The sequence below is a fragment of the Hetaerina americana genome, unplaced genomic scaffold (genome assembly GCF_022747635.1).
Source record: "Hetaerina americana unplaced genomic scaffold, ioHetAmer1.1.p SCAF_3, whole genome shotgun sequence".
Lineage (NCBI taxonomy): Eukaryota > Metazoa > Arthropoda > Insecta > Odonata > Calopterygidae > Hetaerina > Hetaerina americana.
In genome coordinates, this window is record NW_027286874.1 from 40,527,727 (window position 1) to 40,549,671 (window position 21,945).

At 38.6% G+C, this 21,945-nt stretch overlaps 1 protein-coding gene across 1 annotated transcript in view; it reads left to right on the forward strand.

The window, feature by feature from the left end:
- The first annotated feature begins 2,657 nt into the window (after positions 1 to 2,657).
- LOC139690685 (sodium-independent sulfate anion transporter-like) overlaps positions 2,658 to 21,945 on the forward strand; it is an 88,581-nt gene continuing 69,293 nt past the window's right edge. Inside the window, exon 1 of the mRNA XM_071588183.1 lies at positions 2,658 to 3,025. Within this exon, the coding sequence (XP_071444284.1) occupies positions 2,782 to 3,025 (244 nt within the window). The 5' untranslated portion in view covers positions 2,658 to 2,781. The remainder of the gene's footprint in view (positions 3,026 to 21,945) is intronic.

Here is a 21,945-nt window from a genome sequence, read left to right on the forward strand (position 1 = left end):
GGACGGCCAAAGGGACCGACATACGTCACTTTCCAATCGACACGGACCACACGAGAGCGTCGGAACGTCAATAATTCACATTCTGAGCCGCGAAAGCCGTTAGCGGAGGGCGAGTGGGGACTTCTCTCCCCGGCCGGCGTAGCGGGAGTTCCCCGCCGAGTAGCTTCGAGCGGGGAGGAGAGGACGCGTGCCGTAGAGTGGCCTAGAGGGAGGAAAGGGGAGGTAGGAGCGTGCTCAGGGGTGCTCCTCGCGCGGGTGGGTAGAAGCACGTGAGAATTTTAGGGAAATTTACAATGGGTGGTCGTGGGGTACGGGACTGAATCGCACAAAGGGAGGTCGGTTCGTGAGACTGATACCCCCCTGGAGGAAGGATTGGGGAAGGGGTCGTGGGAATATGCTATAGAGGAAAGGGTGGGAGATGCGAGGGATCTTCGAAGAAAGCAAAGGGGGGAGAGCGAGGGAAGCTTGGGGACTGGGAGGAGAGAGCGAGAGGATGACCACGAGAGGGAAACTGACGGCGACCAGAACGTGGAGGGGTAGGGGGCGTGAGGAAGGAGGTTATGGTCAACGGTGGGTAGAAGGAATGGGGGTTGGAGGTGGGCCGAGAGGTGAAGCGCGGGAAGGCGAAATGGTTTATGGGAAGAGGTGATTCTCTTCGCGTGATCGCTGGAGAGGCGGCCTACCCATAAACGTAGGGTAGAGTCATCATTTGAATTCTGATGCACGACAGCTATGCATTTCTAACGTCATTCATTAAAAAATGTCCGGAAACTCCAATTATAGGCATGGAAAATAGTTAAAATATGCAAATATAAAATATAATTATCAGAAAATAATCATGTTCCACAATAATAAAATGTCTAAAGTAATGTCGCTTTGTAATCGAAAATTAAATTTAAATAACCTCTCGTCACATTAACCAAACTGATAATTCAAACTGGCAGACTGTGTACGCATGCAGCTATGGGGATTGAGTTTTTTTTAAGACCCACTGAGCGCAAAAGTCATTTATTAACATAAATCCAACGACAAAAAAGGTACGGTTCAACTTACAACTTCCATCAATTCGTAAGGTGTCGCCCTCAATTCTAAAAAAATAATTAAATACGTACGAATTTGGATAAGCAAAAAAGAGCAGGATACGGGAAAAGAGATGATAACAGTGACAATGAGGTTATATCGGATGATACTTAATAAAAACGATAATTGATAAATAGTATCATAGAAGTGGAAATGTTTCATTTTAAGTGGATATTGAGCGACCTATTTCGAGATGAGCGTCTCACACATCAATCAAATATTACACATTCAACAGAAATTTTCCCCTTTGCGTTGAAAGATGATGGTGTATAATTAAAAAAGATATCGAAAAGGCACCTCGGTAGAAGTAGTCGGTTGGGGAGACGACCGACAGCTGAGTTAATTTGCACCATTACGGATACGCAGATAATTTGGTGGAGGTAAGATGCTCGGGGAATGAGGGAAGGGTGGAGAGAAACCCGACTTCGCCAATAACCTACTCCTTAACAAAAAGCATCAAGGGGCCCACCATTTGACGTCCTATCCGGCGGTAGTTGCACTTAACTTGAAGTGCTCTTCCTTCAAAAGAATTTGGATCATCCTGATTCTTCATATCAATTAGAGAATGATATCACCAAGTATTCTAAGTAAATCAAAACATTTAAGAATACAGAATTGTAACAGATTGACAGAAGAAACACTTCTTCGACGAAATTAAATGGACGTTCTCCACACTTGAAAAATATTTCTAAAGAAATAATTATAAACTAAAATATAAGGAAAAAATCATTTGTAAAAACAAGCTTCCATTCCTCCAAATCCATACTTGGTAACTAATAAAATGAAGATCTCGAAAGAACATTTTGCAGCCCAAGAGAGGTGGCAAAGATGCATAAAAACTCTTCAAAAAACTAAAATGGCTAACATAGTTTAACCACATCGTTCCACGTTTTTATTCACTTAATTCACTCTCGGACGATTTGCGGGAGAGCGCAGTTCGCCCAATGTTACGTCGGGGGTGGGGAAGCAGAGCTTTCGTCTAAGTTCAAGACCACCGTTGGTCAAGCGCGGAAAGACGCGGAGACGGAAACCCTCGCGGAGATCGTATTGGCGATAGGGGTGTTGAAAGGGAACGGGGCCAATGGCTAAGAAGTGGGAGGGAGGGTGAGACCCGGTGGAAAGAAGAGACGTTGGAGACTCGACGCTCGGGGTCAGGAATCGCTAGCCTAACGTTCGTTGAATCGAAATCGAGAACCGACGGAGCCCTGGCACACGGAACCAACCAAAAAATTCCCCGCTCTCACTCTCGGCGGCCGTCGGAGGCCTCCCTATGCCGTCCACAGTCCGTTCGCGGAAGAGAGAAAGAGAGAGGACCGCGTCGCGGGGAGGAAAAAAGGAAAGAAGGAAAGGGTGGGTGTGCTGGGAGGGGAGATAGTGAGCGGATGAGTGGCCAGGGAGTGGGAGAGAGAGCGCGCCCCGGCAATCCCCATGGGGTGGAGGAAGGGGAGGAGAGGAGGTGGGGACGGCGGGAGAGGCGGCGGTGGGAAGTGTGGAGGCGAGCGAAAGGAGGATGACCAAGGCACCTTCGGCACTGCACAGACCATTCGGCCGTACTCCATCGACGGGCGAGGAGCGGACAAAGCAGGAGGGGCAGGCACGCGCGAAAACGGGCGACGAGGAGCGGTTGACGCGAACACACAGTTACCGCGCATAAACAAATTCTTCGTCACCCAGCATCAGGATCTCTCTCTCTCTCTCCACATGGAAACCAGAGGCGAGGGAAAGGAAGTGGAAGGGGAGAAGACGAGGGGCGGAGATGGTGAGGTGTCGCCGGGGGTCCCGGGCCGCGAGGAGGGCGGAAAGGGGGATGAGCGGGAGTTGGTCGAGGGGGAGGCGGAAGAAGCTGCGTCGCGGGGAGATAAGGAAGCGGAAGGAGGAGGAAAGGTGCTGCCTCCGATGACGTCCCTCGCGCCGGCTCCTGTTTCGAAAGTGGACCCAAAGAAAGGTAGGACTGTGTGGTGCGGTCGCCCCCATTCGCCGCGGGGAGGCCGGTCCAGTCGGTGGGGAAGAGGAATCCCGCGCAGACCGGCGCATCCTCTGCCGTGTCCGTCGAGAGAATCGGGAGAGGGGAGAATGCGCTCCCGATTATCTCGAAGAAGTTTTCGATCGGGCCCTGAGACGAGCCTCGAGTGGGAGAACGAGAGGTTGTTCTATGAGGAGTGGTATCACCGTTATCGAATGTTAAGGGCAGACACGCGAGACCCTCCTCCTACCACCCGATCACTCTCTCTCTCTCTCTCTCTCTCTCGGATTCAAAGTGTGCCCTTTGTTGTCAGGGGGATTTGGCGGAGTTAGACCGCATCGCTGCCTGATGAACACGGTTTCCAATGGCGTAGATCTACCATCACAAGAGGCGTATCATATCCGAGGAGTGATATTGAACATTTGGTCAATTTAAACGTGTTCAATCAAACCCAGAGATATTAATGGTAGCGAAAGGTTATTTAAACCACCTTAACCCATATTCATTTAAGAAACCATTTCACGGGGGAAATCCATTAATCAATAAAAAGTATGGCTGGAGGCAGAGTATCATTTTTCGCAGCGATGTACTGGTAACATTCTCGCATTAATTTCTTCAGAAATTCACAGAATTGAACCAAATTTTCGAAAAATATAATAAATATTACAATTAATAGAACCATATACATATGGTGGTCACATTTTTGGTTAGGAATGTGTTTAAACTTCGGAGTTATAGACCTCAATAATAAAGATTAATGCTATGTCTAGAAATACGAACTCACCAGGAACACTATAGACTATTAGAATAATAATAACTGGTTCTTTCTATGCAAAGAGAAAACTGAAGTCATAGAAGGGTAGTTACAAGTATGGCAGCCACCAATTGCTGATAAATACGAAGAGCATGTACATGTTGCAATAATAAATTAAAACCTTTTATAACATAACTTGTGGAATTGATAAGCATTATTACTTCATTTCAGGTTCTGTAAAACGATTTAAGCACAAAATATTTTAAATAAGATTTTTCTTACAGGCTCATTAATTAATTACATTAATATTAGTGTCTTTAAACCTTCCATTTAAAGTCTCCGGCTTTACTCCATGATAATTTACCCAAATTGAAGAATAAATTTCTAAATTTATTGAAAATAGGCTTCTAAATTCGGTTTTATAGTGTTAAGGTCTATAGAGTCGTGGAGGAGGGATAGGGCCCTAAAAATGCAAGATTTTATTATGAATCCCCTAACTCTCTGAATTTTACCTCTCAGTCGCGAAAAAGAATGTTAAAACTACTCGGCGATATAACATACTGTCAGGCCATTCCATCCAGTACAAAGACAAAAAAGTCAAATACCAAAACAAATCGCAGAACTTCGTAACATTGGGGTAGTTTATCTTTCAGCTACCAATTATCGCGGACCACAAAATATCGCAAAGATGTCTTAAATTTATGCATTAATCAATTCTTTGCTTTGATGATATCAGTGTGAATTCTTTCTTCGAATTCTTAGATACGAATTCAGCATTACATGCGATTTAAAAAACCTAAAATATATGTATTCATTTCTGTAAATGTATCATGAAAAGTACCTCCTCGTTTCAAATTGTTTTTAAGTTTCAAACTTATGAGATACTTTCATGGGATTTCCCAAAAATATTTTTGACCCCGACGCAAAAATCATATGTTTTTCCCAAAGCTGCAAAATGATTCAAATCACAGAACAAAGTCCACATCAGTATCTCAATGAAAGAAGACGCAGTGGGGAAAATATTGGACGTCAAGGGTCATCAATGAAGTGGGGAGAGTGGATAGATAGATAGCCTCGTTTTGACCCCAGCGTGTTTTCCCAATCTTGCTCCACGGCATGTAGACTTTATATTTCCTTAGTATTTCCTCTCTAAGTTCATTATTTTTGCATTCTCTTTCGCAGTTCCTAAACATCTCCTATATTTTACTTACTTTTACATTCTGATTGATCTCAACCTAGAATTAGATGGTACATGGTATGGCAAACATAATATCCACTACCTAACTATCGTTTATCCATTTTAATCATAGCATATTAAGTTATACGTAATTTTGGGTCACACTTCAGAAGAGAACAAATAAAAGTTTACAATCTGGAGGTACCTAACATTAACTACTAAAAAAAAGTATTAAAAATATTTAACAGCTCAGGGATGCATATCTCGGCATGCGCGTGTGGGAAAAGTAAAATCATCGGTAGTCTCGAGCTTGTTAAAAGAAATTGTGTAGATAGTAAATTTTTTAATTTTAATAATATCGTACCATCATCCACATAATCATCAGCTATGTATACTGTAAAACCTTTTCAAACTATTAGTCTATCCATAGAAATTCCATTATTACAACTGTTTACGATAGAGATACGGAATTACATTGATATATTTTCCAGGCTAAATTTAGCAATTTTTGCCCTGCTATCAAGATTATAATAACTGTAATGCAACAGCATACTTCAACGCAACAACATTATAGGCACCATCAGCGATTCAAGGTATTGGTACTCTCTCTATCCAACTCTGAGTGAACAATATACTTCAGGTCTTATACATTAGAGAATACAACCCATTCTTTATATTTTTCAACTAAATTACTAACCAAATTTTTCAATGGCAGTGGTAAAGAATACATAATCGATCCCCATCCTTTTTGTGCAACTGATTTCGTTTTAATGCAGAAGCGTGGCGGACGAATATCAAATAGATCAGTGCAAGTGCCCAAGAGAGAAGTAGTTATCTGCAGTAGGTTTAAAGGGCTTAGATAAGCAACGACCAGAGAATACTGGTAGTGAACACAAAATACTGTTATAAATTGTCAGATAGCATTCACCGTTAAAGTTGATATATCATTTCAACTACTTTCTGCTTTCATCAACTATCTCAAATCAAGTAGAATTGCGTAGGTATCTTTTAATTTACATCAGTCCCGCTGTTGTTTATTACCTAAAACATCTAAGGTATAATTCCCTGTACAAAATCTATTTCTTTGCAAAACTACTACGGCCATGTAACTGATTATTGCATGGAGGAAATGAAAACAATCTTAATGAAAATAAAACCATTTCTAATGAGGTAATGCTTGAATTTTGATGCCAATTATTTTCTCAAGCGAAGGTCAGCAGTTATTCTCTGTTTCAGAGAGTATGTACGATTTCGCTTTTCTTTATTTTTCTGGTAATTATACTAAGATGTGTCTCCTGCTTGGCGGAAACTATTCGTACACCCTTTAATTTCCTGAGGTGAAAAATAATAATCAACACTTAGAAGTAGACTGAAATTCAACCTGTCAGTTGATTAAATTTTACATAATCAAAAGAAACGATTAAGATTTTCTTTCCCAAGTCTTTTTTTTTTTTAACTAAACAAAATTATAGACACAGGTATTTAGCGAACTGACCCGTGGACTGCTTTATAAAATAACGTATCTCATTTAAAATCTTCTCTCTGAGAAACACAGAATCTCACTGCGCACATCCAGTGGAGCATGTGGCACGAAAAGATGGAGTGAGAGAGGAATAAAAAAGAGAGAAGGGCATCGTGACACATGTGGCTGCGGGACGAATCTCCGCTTCCTCGTTCCAGTTGTCTCATCGTCCTTATCAGCACGCGCATGCGCCTTGGGCCCGCTTGTGGTCTCACGATAGGACTCCCACACTATATAAAGCGTTCTTTTTTATTCAGACTTCAAGCAAACTTTTCTCACGTCCGCCACACCATCGACCGATATCGGTGGAATGTCATATTTTGTGTACACACCTCGGAGCTTCGACCGAAAAAAAATAAGGCCGTGCTCTTTGAAGCAACTGAACTTCCGTACGAGAATTAGGCACCAAACTTTTTTAAATAAGAAAACACAGATAGTGGAATTAATTCGCGTTCATTCATTTCATAATTTGTACGTTCATAGTTTTAAGCCATCATTTAATCGGCACCGGTAGGGAAATTTTTTGAATGCATCATATTCACATCTCAATTTTTATTTTTCACTCCGTTCGTAATTGCTGTTGGCATGTTTTGTTAGCTCGATGGTGGACCGCGTGCCCCTTCGAATCCCGATTAGCCACTCCTAGATTGTCATCAGGTTTCTTAGGAGTGGAACCACTAGAGTTGCGAAAGAATCATGCACAAGGCGGGACTCGAACTCACGATATTAGATTCAGTAATCGAGGGCATTACCTACGTAACTAACCGGCCGGAAGCATATATTACGTAGAATATTTGTATTTTCCGACATACGATAAACCTCCGTCTATAAAATTGTCCCTATGAATATTTTTATGCAGATTTGGCAATTATGACAGCGCCTCTGAATTAAATTAAGCTGATAGAATGTGCATTTCAATTTGGATCAGGATCTTATATAGGTGTGTGTGAAATATTTCTCTCCATAAGAATTTTCAAATAATATCCTATCAATATTAAAAGTATAGTATGTATTTGTATGATTAGTCGTGCCTAGTTACGAGCATAAATGAGCAACCTCGGAAATTTCCCAGCACGAACAAAATAGTTCTGGTCATTCTATGCGATTAGACTAAACACTGCAATTGTAACATTAGAATATACTCTTGACAAATACTGCTAACATTAAAACAATTATTACTTAGGTTTTTATAAATAAATATTCACTCACCAGCAACAGCTAATGTGTGGATATGTGATTCCTGAAAACCTGTCGAGAGTAAATCGATACCTCATTACTAAATGAGATCATTAGACAGTTCCACATGAGCAGGCAGCCAGGGAAACTTCCATCTGAACTTGGGATTGGGGAATACACACCATGCGTATCCCATGCTCATTACTCCGGAGTTTACCCTCAGCTCATATCGTAGAAAACTTTACGCCAGGCTGAGCTTCACCTACTTTCCACTGTCGTTCATAGCATTAACGTGTAGGTAATAACCAACTATGGTTGCCGGCTAGAATTTTGTATGTCATGATCTACGGCCGACCTAACTTCAACTTGAAAGCTCATGTGCCCTCATTTTAGGGGGTAAATATTTTATGGAGTGGTTTCGGATGGAATTTGACTAAGAATATAAACAATTTGGAAACCAAATCAAACTTCAAAGTGAGTAAATAAAGCATCTCAGTGCAGCTTATACTGTTTTCCTATAATTGATAAAATTTTACAATTAAGACTCCCCAGCCTACTACTCTGAATAGAAAATGTATTCTTAAGCTTAGGAACCCCATTTCAAGATGTTTCGTACAAAACAAGCTATTGCGGGCGCAAAAAAAGATGGGTGAATGAATATGCAACTGATTTCTAGAAATATTTTCGACCTTAATACAAAACAGCACTTTGATCTGCTCGTATAGACTTACACTCCAAGGTCTCTTGTCTTCTATAAGCAAATATTCAATTTCTTATCTTTATTTCAAGACATTTATCGAGAATCTTATAAAAAAAGTATAATAAATAAAAGATTGGGTATCACTAAATTTTCGAATAAAATAATTCAAACTCGGAAAGATACATAGGTTTTGGCAAAAATAATTCTTGAGACTTGATAGCTTCAAGCATGAATTGAAAAATAAAAATATAGTACTTGTCTAGATGACCAATTTTATTTGATATTTTACCACCATATATTTTCTCCAAATTCAGGGGATTCTTTAATGTCGCCATACATTTCCAATCTTACTACTAATGAAATGATATGTTTAATCTACGATTCCGATACTCGCAAATTTCATCCATAATTTGTTGGTGTCGATCGCTGAAATATTGGCAAACTGTCCTTGGAAAACAATAGCAGTTGGACAGCCTCATATCTAAAAGTTAACAATGGGTGTCCTTAAATAACGAGGTCATTTCACGTATTGTCACCTATTCAATTGCAGAATATTCGGACATTTTCAAATCATTAATTGACTTCAGGTACAGAGCAAAATTCATCAAGCACACTTTACTATGCATTTGTTAAGTGCCCGCATAGAGAAATTGTGGTATCCCTCGTTGTATTGGACTCTATGATTTTAGGAGTAATATATCATATTCCTAAGTGGTGAAATTGTAATTATATATTTTAACCAAGAAAGAATATGCCATACAGCGTCACCTCTTCGTAATGCATATTCACCCTATTCAACCTTCTCGTTTTCTCGTCATGCAATTTTAACATAAATATGGATTTAAAGTTACAAGGCCATTCATTACAGGCATTAATCGTCATTTTGGCAATATTAAATATATCTGCTGAGTGTTAACTCGCCTTCATCCGCAAATTACTACTTCTGGAATTCCCATTTTCTCTTTTTAGTAACACATCCTTGATTGCAAGTCACTTTCACTGATACACTGAATATAATTAAAGTGAGTTTTATAATTTACAGACTAACGTAGGAACAAATGCAAGCATAATTTAAATAGAATTAAAATCGGCATTAATTATTAATCCATGCTTTTCATTTAAAAAAACTTGCATTTATGGGATAGGAACATAACCACCATCATAGTGAACAGCCTGAAAGTTGGTTTCTATAGTGAGGGCGGACTGCATGCGGATTCACCGGAAGGCACACGACACAGCCCGGGCGAATTTGGGAGTGTCCAGAGGTGCCACCCGGAATTGAACACAGCCCAATAGTACTCTCTTCCCACTAGGCTACCACATTACTAAGTATTGCAAGTCATTATTTATAGTATTAATCATAATGGACGCCTCACAATAGCTGTATCAAAACAAAGAGTTGATTCATATTTTTGATAAGATTTTGTTTTTACATTTCAAATACCTTATGCAAAGGTTCACGAAGGAATGCATGGGCAATAGCTAGCAATCCCTTTCGTTTTTAAAATTTTAATACTTTGCCTTATTACTTCAAGTTAGGTGCGTCAAGCTGACGACTTAGCCCCCATACCTGAGACTGAGATAGCACGCCTCCCTCACTGGCATTCAGTTGCCCATGAAGTGATCAAGCTCCAATGACTTTAGTATAATACTACAAGAAAACGCACGATTTGCTCTCACTTCATATATGTGTCTGCAGTTATTAACGGTATATGTAAATTCAAACTTTGTACCACATTAGTGTGAATTAGTCATTCATGACCATAAAATTTTAACTCCTACTCCTGCTCTCTAACTAACGTAATAACCTCTGTAGCATTACAGTTGGGTCAAATTTAAAACGCTCAATACCTGAACGAGCTTTGATCATTGCACCCGGATTGAAAATTACTGCCTCTAAAAATGTACAATGCTGTTCCCAACAGCGAAATAATACTTCCAAATCTTCTAGACCAATGATTTAAGACGAATCGGAGACAAAACAAAGATAAAAAGCCAAAGAAAAATAAATTATCAGTTTTTTGTTTTGTTCACAGTAAGAATCTCTTTTAAAATATGTTTTCTCGTGTTTCATTGTAATGTAGGTATTTAACGTCAAAATCCATAGTGGCCAAAGAGGAGGAACAGGGTTAATTATTATTATATCTAGCTTTCTCAATGCTGCACAAAAATGATATTTTATTGGTTAAATAAAGAAAAACATAGCGCTATAATTATTTTATTGACTTATTAGTATCCTTCAAAAATTGATACCTATGTAAATCCTCGTTCCTCGTTCAAGAAAAAAATAGAGTCGCCTTAATTTTTCAAAATCCTCAAACACGTCATACGTGGTATTTGGTATGTTTCAAATCAGTATGCTATACTATATACATAAAAGGTGTGACGTTGTCACACCTTTAATATTTAATTATGATTTGAAAGAGAGAATGAGAAAATGACGCACCTTTTAAAACATTATTATTTCTGACTTTCGCTATAATTCTCTAAACAGTTTGCCGATATTCCTCTAATTGTTTGTTTAACAAAAACAAAATTACTTTTTTAATGAATGCTAAACCCCTCTTCCATGAGTTTTTCCAACGTTGAGGCTTAGTTCAGTCGCCTTCTTGTATCCGAAAACGGTAGATTCACCCTATTTGTCGAAACCTTCCTCATCAGTAACCGTTTTCAACGTATATGTACAAGAATTATCCTCATAAATGCAGGAAATAATTTATTTTTCATTGCTATTTTCTTAATTTTATGTAACTGAACACGGGTTTTTGCAAATGAAATGTTTTTTCATGCATTGCAAATCAACCTAAGCTCACGTCACAAATTTTTAACTCAATTTAATAATAACTCATATGTCATTTCGGTCACATTTTAACAGATTTTGTTCAAATTGAAAAGAAAATTTCTCAAAATGAAAAAAAAAACTTTTGTTAATTGCACGAATAACGCACAAGGCAGGATTTTTACGTCGCAAATGAACGAGGGTTCCGATTTTGTGTCTACGATGTATTTCGTATGAACTTTGAGGCATTTTTAAGGAAAATGAGATTTTATAAAAATACGACTTAGCTAAATGAACTTTACACTCACAAAGATCTGTTGTTACCACGTTTCATGAAAATCATTATGAAAATTAATTCGTGAACATTTACTTTTATGCACACAAAATATTGCTCATGCTAGAGAATTAGATTAAGGAGAAATACCAATTAAAATATTTCTAATTGACATATAAGAGACTATAATTATTTCATCACTTCCTTTTCTTCTCTTTCCCTCTGCTAATGAACTGCTTTCACAATAAATGCAATACTTACAAAAATATTTGTGAAGGAAATGTTTTTCGAACAGAATATTTTTATTACTACTCTTGCCACGAACCGCATCTCCTTATTTCAGTAGCAATAGGAAATGAATGATTTCGCAAATGGTGTGTTGAAATGTCATTGAAAATAATGGTGTAAAAATACAAAATCAAGATAAGTAATCCTTAATTTCAAAAGAAGTTTCTCCGGTGAAATCTAGCATGAACTTTAACACAGTGCATGACTTTTATTAATTATATGAAATCAGTTTAAATATTAAATTTCCCCTTTTGTGCATACATTACACCGAAAGCGAAGTAAATCCACAGTGAACTTTATTTAAATATGCGAGGCTCGTATGGCTGTGGAATTAGGGCATAAAATTTGCGATTGAGAACCTTGTCCTGATTTTCACTGGCGGAAAATTGATATTGAAGTAGTAGTAGCTTTAGGGGAGGCAACAGACAGCTGAGGTCATTTGTCATTTTTGGGGATGGATGAGAACGAAGAGAAGAGAAATGGGGAGAGAACCAGCATTAGCTTACTTCTATGGAAAAGCGCCTAGGGATCAGTTTAACACCCAATCCGACGAAAGGCATTCTAACTCAGAGCGCTCTTCAAACATTAATTCGAATAGGGATCGGGATACCGCTGAAAAATTGAATTGAAGCAGTGGGCATACTCAAACCTGTATAGCCCAGACTGTATTTGGCTAGCAGAGCACTAAGGAAGCCGGTACAAATCAGGAATGATAAATACATGGTTTCTGTCAACGGAGTTAATAACATAAATGTATGTATGACAATCTATAAACGTAGAAAGATTGGATGCAGAAGGTGGGACATTGAAAGTGAGATTCAACCCTTCCTGCGAAGCAAGCAACAGCGAACGGGAGCTGATAAGATAATTAACTTCGAGACATTAAAATTCTGATAAATTCTTTTTCTTTAAAAACTTAACACAATTATTCCATCATTCACTCCGTCAGAAATTATAAACGCTGTTCTTCACTGACAGTTAGATAAAGCTCCACGCAGAGCGCTGCTATCGGCTTCTGCACCTACAGATACGGCGAGGAGATTTTAACGTCTGATTGACAGCGCCACAGGAACTAAACGAACCAAAACGTTTTCGACGTGGAAATGGAGCGCATAACTTCTTCAAATTGGGGTTTCTCCCATACTAGTGGCCAATTTTATATGAAATACTACGTTAAAAATAATCGTCTGGATTTGAATTTCAATCTTCTCTCCAATGTCATCATAAAGACACTATTATCACGTACAATTGACAAATTTTCACTGCCCCGAATAGTATTTTTTTAAATAACATTTTATCAGCTTCTTTTGTTTCTAATAACATGCATTTCGGGAAAAAATTTCTATTAGAATTATTCTATTGATTAAAGGATATATTTATGACCCTATATAAAAATTATTCCCTCCTGCGGACTACAACCTCGACATGGTGGAAGGGATTGTGCGTTCCAATGACCCCTAGAGCTGTGTTGGCGGGAGTAATGGAGCTCCTGGTAGGGGTACCCATGCCAGATAGGTTGAACGTTAGGAACCAGACGAAAGGTAGTCCACGCAGCTGTTCCTCAGTGAGGCTGCTACAAAGGTGTCTGACCATTGAGCCATTGAGTGATGGTGTCACGTTAAAAGCACTATTGAGTCAACATAGAGCAAGCAACGGATAGAATACTACTAGTAGAGATAAAAGCAGATCCCAAGAACTTTGTCATTGTTTAGGATTGCATGCCACCAAGCAATCATAAGGAGGAAGAAGTCGATAGGATATGCCATCAGTTAAAGGATAAATTCTCGTGTGTTCCGGCAGGAAAACATTTGATAGTGATTGGGGATTGGAATGCGACGGTAGACGAAGGAAGAGATGTTGATGAGGTTGGGCGCTACGGTTTGGGTACGAGGAATGACCGCGGGGAGACAGCAATCGAATTCTAAAGGAGACAGGGGTTAGTCATCACCAACACTTGGTACAGACACCACAAAAGGTGTAGGGATACATGGAAAATTCTAGATGACTCAGAAATACAACAGTTAGATAATATTATGATTAGACATAGATTTAGGAACAGTGTGATCAATTCGCACAGCTTCCCGGTAGTGCATGGGGATTCTGAACACAATTTATTTGTCATGAAGTCCAGCGTCCGTTTAAAAAAAATAAGGCAGGGGCGGCGGGTAGGGAATGGAATGTAGTAGCATTACGTGGATTGAAAAGGAAGGAGTACCAACAGGCTGTAGAGGAAATCAATGAGGATGGTAAAGAGCTAAGTACTATCGTAGAAAAATGGGAAAGTATCAAGAGAGGGCTATCGAAAGCGGCAAAAGACACTATTGGAACCGTTAGCGCGAAAAGGACTAGGAAACCATGGATCTCGGATGAGATGAATAGAAAGATAGATGAGAGAAGGGAATAGAATAATGTGTACTCAGATTTAGGTGGAAGGAAGTACAAAGAGAAATAATTTGAGACGAGTAAAAATAAAGCAGAAGTAGCATGGCGGAAGACGCAGTGCGGTGATATAGAAAGCTTGCAGTGGAAGAGGCTTGCAGTGAAATTGGTGCGCTATAAAAGAAGGTTTAAATACTATCGGGATTTAAGAAGAGATCTGTGTTAACAGTTAGAGGTAGGTCAAGTAAGGTAATAGTTGAAACAGAAAAGATCGAAGAGAGATGGAAGGAATATATAAAACAATTGTAAGGCAAAGAACTTAAGCCAAAAAGTTTAGACATAGAAATAAAATATGAGGTAGATGAAGATAGGTTAAGATAGGTTACGGGTCAAGGCATAATCGACGATGAGATAGAAAGAGCATTAAGAGAAATGAAATCAAATTAGGTCGCCGGGATGCACAACATCCCTGCGGAACTACTAAAAGGTTTCAGAAAACGTGGGAGGAAGAGTCTATATGGACTTTTTTGTAGCATCTATGAGGAAGGAATCTGGCCGGAAGACTTTGTGAGATCAGTGTTAGTTTCTATTCCGAAAAAGATAAAGGCTACATCATATAAGGACTACAGAACAATACGTTTAATTTCCCACGCAGCTAAATTTTTTCTCAGGAGCATCAACAAAACAATGGAAAGTAGGGAAAATGATTACTTAGGGGATGATCATTTTGGGTTTAGGAACGGGAAAGGTACGCGCGATGTCATTGCAGTAATGAGATCACTAATCGAGAGGAATATAGAATACAATCAGGACGTATATGCCTTAGATTTGCCATAGATTTGGAAAAGACGTTCAATTGTGTGAATTGGGAATATCCAATAAGACTATTGCGTAAAATAGGCATAGATTGGGGGGATAGGAGACTAATTCACAATCCGTACGCGTCTCAGACTGCTCAGATACGAGTGGGGGACGGCAAGCCGGATGGGCAGTGTTAGGAAGAGGTGTAAGGCAGGGTTGGCCAATATCATCGTTGCTGTTCAACGTATACGTGGAGGAAATGATTAAAGAGGCATTGGATGAACTGGAGGTAGGAATGATAGTCGGCGAGGAATACGTAAAATCAGTTAGGTTTGCTGATGACCAAGCTTTAGTTTGTCAATCAGCAATGAGGTTGCAACCATTGCTGAGTGAATTGGAAATTCAGCGCGACAGGTATGGGATGAGAATCAATATAAATTTAAAAACTCTTATGTGATTTTCCAGACAGACAAAGGCTAAGCTAAACATTAAAATAGGAGAGCGAAAACTAGAGTAGGTGGAACAGTTTACGTATATCGGAAGTATTTTGGACCCACGCGTTCATAATAGTATGTATGGAGAAGAATTGGATTAGAAAAAGAGGCTTTCACGAGGAGGGAGTTGATGACAGGGACGTTGAGTAAGGATGTTAAGAAAAGACTCGTAAAAACTTTGATGTGGAGCGTAGTAATGCACGGCATGGAAACATAGTCACCGAAGCAGGATGATAGAAGTAGATTTGAGGCTTTTGAAATGTGGGTGTGGACAAGAATGGAGAAGGTGAAATGGACCGAGAAGAAAACAAATGAGGAAGTGCTAGGTATGGTGGACGTGCAGAGGAGATAGTTGGGAGCAATCATAAGGAGGCAGGAAAAATGGATGAAGGGCGTATTGATCGGAAGTGGGATGCTGAAGATTGTGATAGAGGGGAGAATGTTAGGTAAACGAGGAAAGGGCAGGAATAGAATTCAGATATTGGACGGGATGAGGGGAGGAAGGAAGTGCACAGAGATGTAGAGGGACTTGTTGCAGATTAGGATGTTGGGTTGTCTGTATTTAGGAATCGCAAAATTTTTATTTGGTAGTTGTGTCTATCCAAAACCTACTTTAACCGGTAGATTGCCTAATAATAATTAAAACTATAATATCTGATAGGATTTTCTCTACAAAACCATTAAAAAATTCAACAAATACCATTACACAATCCAGAATAGAGTTATTAAGTAAAATTTTTATTTGAATTTCAAAAAATATTCTGTCTCTTAGCCGTCCACATACATTTATTTCTGCACCCGGTGTTTTCATACTAGCTACCACCCAATATCTTCGGCCGGCCAAATGCGACTACCGACCTCCAACAGCGTGAAAAGATAATTTAAACAGAAATAGAATTTTACTCATTTGAGAACTTAAAATCACATAGCAAAAGAAGCAAGAATAACAACATTGGCACTGTAATACGAAAACAACGAGAATTTTCCATTCCGCCTAGCAAAAGAATAGCATGGCAGCTTAAATCTGATTTAAAACGTTATAAACCGTAAGTTGTGGACATTTGTAGGAGGCGAAGTTGTCTTGATGCATTTTCTTCGACAGTATGATCTCTAATTAAGTAATATATTTCTAATCAATTAGTATATCACCCATATTTTATTGGTGGCAAATATTTTTAAAACAGCCAAAAAAATACGCACCCCTATAATTTTGAAGATGTTAATACTCATGTACATATTAACGAATCACTCCAACTGTTGTGATCTCTTTTTGAAAAACTGGAGGCTAAGAGTCACCAGCTGATATATTCAATTATATTCTCCATTTAAGCATACCTATTTTCGTTAAAATTATTTAATCGCATTCCAACCTACTGAATAGATAAGATTCTTATATATTCCTTCACATTAAATAAATTTGATGGATTTTCTACGGGTAGAAAAAAATCAGTGCTCTCTACGACCGCTCTCAAGGCATTGAATTATATGGGCTATAGTTTGAATGGCAAGGGCATTTAGGATAGGGCTTACATGAATTATCACAACTGTTATAAAACAAAGCCGTAGAATTCAATGCGGCCATTGTCTTGTCGGTGGGACCCGTATTTCTTTTTTTGCCTTCTTCAAGTGATAAGGAGAGTGTGGGCAAAAACTGACTGGAAGACAGATACAGAGAGAATCACCTATCACCTAATAGTTAACCTTCACCCTGACTCCAACGGAAATCATAATTTTAATCATTTTTTCACTACTTGAAGGTCGAAGGTTGACTTTTTGAAGTTGAAGGTTGACTCAACCTTCAACTTCAAAAAGAGTTTTAAAAATCGCCCACGCAATGAAATTAGCCTTCTAAGTTACTGGCTGCTCATATTATACGTAGTTATAAAGTTTCGAAATAATGAGCTATCTTCAAATAGTCAACCTTTGATGAGAGAGAAAATAAGGTAAACAAGATTCACTTGCGGTTGTCTGAACATAAAATTAACCACTGCTCTTTCGCTCTTCTTCAAGGAGACATGTCGAAAGAGTTCCAATACCTATAATTTATTTTTCCGTTTGTAATGCGCATAAAATAGTCTTAAAATGTGAGACTTTTCTTCTCAATTCCTCAGGTATTTCTTGATTCTTTCCACGCTCCTTTTTATTCAAGCAACTGCTCAAAGGAGAAACTCTTCAGTGAAATACTATATACCAGCGGACAGAGTACACAATTGTTCTAAATTTATCATTGGTCTACTTAGACTTTTGTTCGCCTTTCACCTTCGCTCTTTCTCTCAAACGCTTCCTCCGCCTTCCACTTCCTGTCCACTCTAGGAAGTTTGCTGGAAACTGAGACTTAGTTTCCGCTGCCCACTCCCTCTCGCCTCTTTAAACTCGCCTTCCAGAACCAAAGTAAGCACATGGAGATTCTGAGCGATGAAGTCGTAGGACGGCGAACCGTAATGAGAACTTGTTTCTTCTCTTTCCTCCTTCCAACAAAGTATTCACAATATTTCCCCGAACCAAGTCAGCAACTCTACTTTCACTGTCTCGTTCAACGACTGCTTCTCAAAGTCATCTACTCCGCCCTTAACATCCTCTTGGAGATCATCTTTCCCCACCATCGCAGCGTTCTATGACACCCTCTTACGTCAAGTTACACATACTTCCACGTATCTTACGGGTTAATACGCAAGTTTTAATAGCCTTGCGTGACCTTTCCTTTGAAGTAGAATAGGAAAACTGGTTAAGCCGTCACTCGGAATAATTTTCCTCTCCGCTTCTAAATGCTCTTCGGTTTTGCAGGATCTACCACACTTGCTCATATTTTCAAACATGGTATTGCAGGGTCTCTACAACTGAATATAAATTGCTCTTCAATGTAAGGATATTTCCTTATTTCCAATAAAATTGATTGGTGTTTAGGCACTTATAAGTGGGATAGTATGGGATCCATATGACGTGGGATATATTAAAAAGATAGTAAAAGTTCAAAGAAAAGCAGCAAGATGTGTACCTGGAAGGTACAAAAGAACAGATAGTGTCACAGAAATTTTAGATACACTGAAATGGAAGAGTTTGAAAAATAGAAGAAAAAATAGTAGGTTAGGCGCCATGTATAGAATTGTTAAAAAGGACGAAGCGTGGGAAGATTTATGGAAAGAGATAGAAAAGCCAATCTTTAAGGGAAAAAACGACCATAGTTTCAAAATAAAAATAAGGACGCAAAAAACAAATAAGAAAAAGTACTATTTTTTAAATAGAACTATTATTGATTGGAACCAGCTGCATGGAGGTTTGTTTGAGCCCTTTCCATCCAATTTTAGCAGTTTTAAGAATAAAAGTAAAGCCGCCACTGGGTAATAAACATCATTGTAGTTATTAAAATATTGTTTGTATGTGATGTGGAAGTTTGTTTGAATGCGATGTGGAAGTGTCATTGTAGGTAAAAATATTTTGTCTCCCATCTGTTTTTCTAGTGGGTGTGTGCATGTATTTTTCGTTGTTAGAGTAATCATTGACCAAACTTGACCGTTACCACCAGGAAAATCGCATAATTGCAACGTAATTCTTAAATAAATAAAAATAATAAATAAATAGTGGAGCAAGTAGACTATTCTCGTAGGATTCAGGAGTTAAAGTGTCACATAAACAACATTATTTTGACACTATTTAATGCCAAACATTCGCAATATCCTCAGGCAGACTTCCAAGCACACAAATATTTTCAAAAAATCCCAAGATCTAGCTTAGAAGAATTTCAAGTCATCGCACGAGTCCAAAGAGTATCGAGTCTTCGTAAGTGTTCTCCTTTCAGAATAATTAGAAAATACCACACGAAAAGACTTGTGAATAACGAATTTCATAAACGAAAGCCATCGGAAGCTATATTCAAAATCGATATCTCTGAAGCGAAAGCTTAAAGCCGAGTTCACAATGACTGACGCATTGGATATTAAGACTGTTTCATTATCCATGGAGGAAATTCTAATAAATTATCTAAATCACTGAAAGGAGGGTGAATCTGGACGATATATATTGTGATATGACAACTACAGGGAGGACAGTTTATCGTCAATTTAACGAATGACAATTTTCATATTTAGAGACCTTATTTCCTTCTTTCCTTCTTGTGTTTATCATCTGCATTAGATTCTGGAACTTGTCCCAAACTGTTGCACGCTTTACTTTTGCCAACAGAGGTGCACAAGGAAAAAATACGAGTAATTATTAGTGCAGAGATTTAAAAAAAAATGCGTCGCAGAAGATGATCCTTCTTCGGCAACAAGGCTAGATCAACTTTATTTGGCGTCCAACTAATAACGAATTAGGGTAATCTTCACTGTGGTGTCCTCCATTGAAAGGGATCACGTGTGTATCGAATTGGCGACACTGCTCATTTCTTCACTCGTGAAAGTGGAAAGGCATCCTTGGCAGATTCAAACAACATTAAAAACTTAATAACACTCTCGAGCACCCGGAAAACCGATAGTTTTCTATTTCTTCGGCCCCTTCTTCCATTTCTAAAACGAACTTGTACAAATCAAAGCGACTCAAAAATCGAATTTCCAGGTAAAGGTCACATGTGGTATCGATTGGAACATAAAAAGAAGGATGCTGATAGCCACAGAAGGCCGCGCCTTGAACTTAGTGGTGATGAATTCACCGAACAATTGCGATTAGGAGATCAAATTCATCAATGGAAAGGCAAACGAATTAAGCTAGATGTAAACACGAGAGCAAGCGAGAAATACATGTCACCACCAATGGCAACAAAATCACGACGACTTGCCAATATTTTACTCTCATAACCCATTTCTTGGCTGGTATGGCGGCTATACGACGGGCGGCCTTCAACAAGGAAGATTCCAGCGTAGAGAGTGTGGCCTTGACATATATAAGCAGGGTCAAGCAAGCATTAAGAAAGCCAAACTTTAAATGTGGAAGGTGCGTTCATCATCTGAATCTTGATACGAGAAAAATAATGAGCACTGACATCTGACTGAGTTTTTATCAATGATAACAAACTCAAATATCAAAGAGCGGATATTCTATAAGGGGATGCTATATAAAGCAGAATACAATAGGTAAACTTTCATCTCTTTGAGCCACGCCGTTCATTAATTGATAGACTTTCAGTCTATTACCTCAATTTAACAACCGAAACCACGTTGGAGTAGGCCTTAATGTCAACGAGTAACAATGAATCAAATGAACAATATGCAATATAAACCATTCAAAACTTCGACGTTCTACAGTTGATATTTTAAAATATTGTTAATTTAGCAGTGAAATCCAAATATCTTTTCGAACAAGACTTCATGCTATGACCTCAATTTTATGTTTTCGTTTAAAATACAGTCAATGTAAGATATGCAATAGAGATTTAGAACGTGATGTGATGGAGTCGTTTCATAATGATTGACACAAGAAGAGACTTTAAAAGGGTAACATTTCATTTTATACAATTATTAAATAGAAAAGGTTTTTGTTTATTCCAAAATCAATTCTATTTATAACATTTTTGCATTAAATTGAAGGCTAAATTTATAAATAATTCCCGTAAAACTATATGTAGAAAATGAAATGACGGATAACAGTCATATCGTCTCGATTTTAAGTTTTCGTTTAAAATACAGTCAATAGCATTGTTGCAACATTTTTGCCACGATAAATATACCTTAAATACATCCAGCCTGGAAGAAAGTTAACCCCCTGTAGTCATTACATAATGTTTATCTCAGGGAAAGTCATTAAGGCGGTTTAAAAGACGCTTTTATTATTGAAAAATATCTAGCTTTTTACATTTTGAATTCCAATTACCTCATGTATTGGCATTCATGATTACCAGGAAAATCCTGAATTACAAAAGAGGCGATGGATTTTTCTTTTTTGCTTCCGGAGGAGACATGCCCGTCCATTCCCGCCGCTCGCACGGGGACGAATGTAGCTACTACCAAAAGGACGTCGTTGGTAGCACCCACATGGCGAATTGAGATTGTTGGCGTCAGGAGCGTACGCAACTCTCCACGCAACGCAAAATTGAAGTGAGGCACCACACGTTAGAAACAAGGCAATACTGAAATAGAACAGCCGACGCACATGTTTGCCATAAATTTCTTTCACAGTTTATGGATGTAATGAGTGCATGTCCTCTTCGGCGTAGGGCACCAATAAACCTCAAGGGTTGCCTTTAGGAACACCACAAACATGGAAAAGATTACGGACAAAAGCGCTTACTTAGTTAACACATCTCCTTTCCTTTTACAACAGCATGTCCAATTTTTATCCATCAATAACAGTACAGCAATATTCAATTAATTGAAAACCTATTCTCCCAGCTATTCCAGATGGCTTTCCAGTTAAATAACCTTTAAAATTCATTACAGTAAGGACAGTTTTCGTTGACAAGAAGGACTACATAACCATACTGCATGTAAAAAAATGTTTTTCCCGACCACAATCGATTACTCGCTATACCTGCACGTATCTTTGTAGATCTAATACGGCTTTATGAGTACAATTATCAACAGAAATGAATATTAATAGATCATAATTGATTCAAATTGAAAATATTTT